Source organism: Nicotiana tomentosiformis, chromosome 5 (assembly GCF_000390325.3).
Source record: "Nicotiana tomentosiformis chromosome 5, ASM39032v3, whole genome shotgun sequence".
In the NCBI taxonomy this organism is placed as follows: domain Eukaryota; kingdom Viridiplantae; phylum Streptophyta; class Magnoliopsida; order Solanales; family Solanaceae; genus Nicotiana; species Nicotiana tomentosiformis.
Window position 1 is genome coordinate 6,210,120 of NC_090816.1, and position 4,369 is coordinate 6,214,488.

Here is a 4,369-nt window from a genome sequence, read left to right on the forward strand (position 1 = left end):
TTAGGTCCGCCATTGATTAGTCTATTGTAAACTAAACCAGACACCATGTTTTCCTGGAGAAACTAATTTTAAGTTTTTTCCCCTATATTTGGTAAAGATGAAACAAATTTCTTAAAATCTATCCTAAGATACATGGCTCAAATCAATTAGATGTCGGCACTTTCCATGGAGTTGAAGAAATGCCTTTCCGTTCGTTTTCGTTCATAGACGCTAGGGACGAGCCATTACATACGATCTGATGCTTTTGAAGTTTTCTTGACCTCTCCTGTCCTACAACGTTCTAAAGTTGGAGATGAAAATATCAGACTGTCGTTAACTATTTATGGGTATGCAATAGAAGCGATCAGTATATAAGATAAAAGCTATCAGTATATAAGAGACAGAGCATTGCTTGAATTACTAGGATACACAACAACAAAACTAGTAGTCTCCCACGAATGGGATCTGAGGTATTTATGGGTATGCGATAGAAGCGATCAGTATATAAGATAAAAGCTATCAGTATATAAGAGACAGAGCATTGCTTGAATTACTAGGATACACAACAACAAAACTAGTAGTCTCCAACGAATGGGATCTGAGGAGGGTAAGATGTACGCAACCTTACCCCTACCTCCGGGAAGTGCAGAGAGGCTGTTTCCGATGAATTACTAGGATACAAGAAATGAAAACAACATACATTCGTGGTACTCCTTTTTGGACATTACAATCTTACGAACTGCCTTGCAAGACAAAAATCCAATAACCTACAGCACCAAGTGCAGAATAAAGAGGTAAACCATTATTGTTTTTCTTCTGAATTGAATTTAACTTGTAGAGAAAATCTTTTCTTCCATCCAAACTAAAGAAACAAACCAAGAAATACGATAACAGTTGTGATGCACACTGTGAATTTAGTCCTTGTACTTCATCTCGGACAACTTGAAGCCGGGCATGTCAAAGGAGGATGAGAATTTCTCGACGTCAGCCTTGAGTTCTTCAATTTCCTTGTTATTAACAAGACCCTTGTTGAAATCCTTCAAAAGCTTTCCGTACTCCTTCTGGATGTTCAAGGTGATGGTAACAGCCCTGTGGAGGAACTCGGCAATCTGCTCGAAGTCCTTCTCAACCAATCCCCTTGATGTCATTGCAGGAGTACCTGCAAATGGGAACTTCAGTTAGTTAAACATGTCATGAAGGACCTTAACATAATGCATAGAAATAGACTCTTCTTCTTTTCAATGTGAAAGAAGAAGAGAAGAAGTTCTGGGGGAGTTCAAGTTTCAATAAAGGAGGGAGTGAGGTTTGGCTTCTGCTTTTGTATAGAAATAGATCCATTGAACAAAAACATTTAGAAAAATACGATTCTCTCACGTATAACCGTCCATGACCTGAATGCAAAATTGGCACTAAAGACAGTACAAGTAGAAAAACATTAGTGCCAAAGTAAATTTAAGGTGGTTTTCACATTAGTGTCTTATTCCATGTCATTTAAGCTTTTCTTTTTTCCTATCTAATCACCTTATTGACACACTTACAAGTAGGATTACATTATTTTTCATCATTTTATGGAACATGGATCACGTCATTTACTCAAAGGAAATTTTTTCTCATTGACCTTGATATCAAACTCAAGATATTGAAAAGGAAACATACAATTTGCTTCAAGTCATTATTAACTAATCAGATTTACCAGAAGTTCAACGTATAACTTCTCTGGTCTATAAACATTTTCAATACAAATGGTTTATAAAAAGATATCCAAAGTTTTCCAGCTCTTACCAATACGAACACCTCCTGGGGCCAAAGCACTGCTGTCACCAAAAACAGCATTCTTGTTAACAGTAATGTTGGCAAGGTCACAAAGCTTCTCAACCTTGTTACCTGCAAAAAAAGAAAAAGAATGTTCATTTGTATCAATCACTATTTAAATGGTTAGAATACTTCCACAAGATAATGAATAGCAAGAATTTTTACCAGTCAAACCAAGAGGTCTAAGATCCCAAAGGACAAGGTGGTTCTCAGTCCCACCAGTTACAAGCTTGTATCCTTTGCTCATGAGGTAGTTACCAAGAGCAACTGCATTGGCCTTCACTTGCTTAGCATAAGCCTTAAAACCAGGAGTTGCGGCCTGTTTCAGGGCCACAGCAAGAGCACCAATTTGGTGGTTGTGTGGACCACCCTGGAGCGAGGGGAAAACAGCAAAGTTAATCTTGTCTTCGAAGTCATACACCGCATCCTCAGGCTGGCCTTTCTTTGGTGGCTTAGGGCCCTTGCGGTAGAAAATCATACCAGCCCTTGGACCCCTCAAGCTCTTGTGAGTGGTGGTAGTGACCAAGTCACAATATTCAAAGGGATCCGCAGCTTCCTGTTGTCCACAAATAACAAGATTCAGCTTGAAGCACAACAAGAAGACCTAGATCTCGGATTGCATCAATTCAAACGGATGCTAACAATCCACATCAAATCCAAGTGTGGTATCAGAACTGATATCTCAAGAGAAGTTGAAATCATTGGTCCGCATTAAGCCTCATAATGCTCATGTAAAGAGAAATTGAAACACTAGTTGATCCAATTCTAGTTCCCATATCTTAATCTTTTCCTTACTTTAGACCCACTTGTTTAAGAATAATTCTTTATAAACTTCACATGAAATTATCTTAATGAATAATTAATCACAATGAACACATAGATCACAATGCACGGCAGCCAGATCTATAATATTTTCAGGCACTTTACACAAGCAACCGTGCTGATCTAGGATTTGAACTTTATGCATTCTGAATTCTATGATAACGAATTCAAGTGCTAGTAAAACTGGTTCTAAATTTAATATTTTGTACATATTTAGTAAGAAACTTAACACATATCTAGCAAAATGTGTTTAATCAAAATGAACACATAGATCACAAAGCATGGCACCCAGATCTATAATATGATAAGGCACTTTACATAAGCAAACAAGCAAATCTAGGATTTGAACTTTATGCATACTAAATTCTAGGATAACAAACTCAACTGCTGGTAACTAGATTTTGAATTTAATATTCGTACATATATAATTAATTTTTAACACATATATAGATTCTGGGCGAAAGCTACTAGATTTGCCAATGCAGATCTGTGAAACTATCAAAATCCAAATGCAGATCCAAGTAACACCAAAAATGTAAAATGATGAACAGAGCAAAAAAATATACCTGAGCAGCAACAAGGCCACTAATGTGAGCCATATCACAAAGCAAAAGGGCCCCACATTTATCAGCAATTTCTCTAAACCTCTTATAATCCCAATCTCTAGGATAAGCACTACCTCCACAAATAATCAATTTAGGCCTAAAATCCAAAGCCTTCTCTTCCAACCTATCATAATCAATATATCCATTTGTTGAATTCACCTTATATGGCAAACTCTCAAAATAAATCGAAGTAGCGGAAATTTTCTTCCCACCAGAAGTATAATAACCATGAGTTAAATGCCCACCAGATGGTAAATCTAATCCCATAATCCTATCATGTGGATTCAAAACAGCTGTGTACGCAGCGAAATTCGCTGGGCTACCAGAATAGGGCTGAACATTTACACCCCATTTTGTTGGATCCAAATGAAAAGCCGTTAAAGCACGGCTTCTGGTTAGGTTTTCGATTATGTCAATGTATTCATTTCCACCGTAGTAACGGTTACCGGGAATTCCTTCGGAGTATTTGTTGGTTAAGGCACTGCCGAGAGCTTCAATTACGGCGAATGATGTGAAGTTTTCCGATGCGATTAGTTCGATTCCGCGGCATTGGCGGCGTTTTTCCTTTTCGATTAGGTCGTGGATTTCGGGATCTACGGCGGAGAGAGGTTCGTTTCCCCAAACTGAAACTGGATCCATTCGAGGAAAATTGAAAGGGGCAGAAAAAAGTTGGAGAAAGAAATGAAAGAGAGAAAATTAAAGGGCTGTGGGCAAATTGGAGAGGAAGTGGAAATGGATATTTAAAGAGGAAATATTGAGCCAATTGACAATAATGCCCTTGCCAACCTTTTTCTTTTTTCTTTTCCCTTTTTCCTTTCTTCTTTTTTTTTTGTTTATTCTTTTGTTTCATTTTTTATGGTTTTTTTGTTTGTTTTTTGTTTTTTTTTGTGTGTTTTTGGTTGTGGTTAGGAGAGGGGGCAAGGTAGATCTAATGCTCCAATATACATCCATTCGAATTCAGTATTTTTAATTTTATTTAAAAATTATAAAGAAAAACAAAGAACATTGTGGTGCATAAAGTATTCTGTGAAGTATCGCACCCTAAGGGATGTGATGTAAGTAGTTTACCCTGATAAAAATATTAGTGATTTTTTTTAAACCCATCACAAATTAGGAGGATCTATAGTGTTTCCACACTTCCTCTTCTGCAT

The 4,369-nt window shown here is 37.2% G+C and overlaps 1 protein-coding gene across 1 annotated transcript; it reads right to left on the minus strand.

The window, feature by feature from the left end:
- Positions 1-636: 636 nt before the first annotated feature.
- LOC104100929 (serine hydroxymethyltransferase 4) lies at positions 637-3,937 on the minus strand. Its single transcript, XM_009608297.4, has 4 exons — positions 3,180-3,937; positions 1,957-2,347; positions 1,762-1,863; positions 637-1,138 (listed from the first exon to the last, which is right to left on the minus strand). Exons 1-4 carry the CDS (start codon positions 3,855-3,857, stop codon positions 894-896), a joined length of 1,416 nt encoding a protein of 471 aa, XP_009606592.1. The 5' UTR covers positions 3,858-3,937; the 3' UTR covers positions 637-893.
- Between the last annotated feature and the right edge of the window lie 432 nt (positions 3,938-4,369).

What these genes read in the sequence shown, in the direction of transcription:
- LOC104100929 (XM_009608297.4), bottom strand. Translation starts at nt 3,857, where the DNA reads ATGGATCCAGTTTCAGTTTGGGGAAACGAACCTCTCTCCGCCGTAGAT. An exon ending in TAGACCTCTTGGTTTGACTG is followed by an intron (nt 1,864 to 1,956) that starts GTAAAAATTCTT and finishes CTTTTTTTGCAG; the next exon opens with GTAACAAGGTTGAGAAGCTT. An exon ending in CCCAGGAGGTGTTCGTATTG is followed by an intron (nt 1,139 to 1,761) that starts GTAAGAGCTGGA and finishes TCCCATTTGCAG; the next exon opens with GTACTCCTGCAATGACATCA.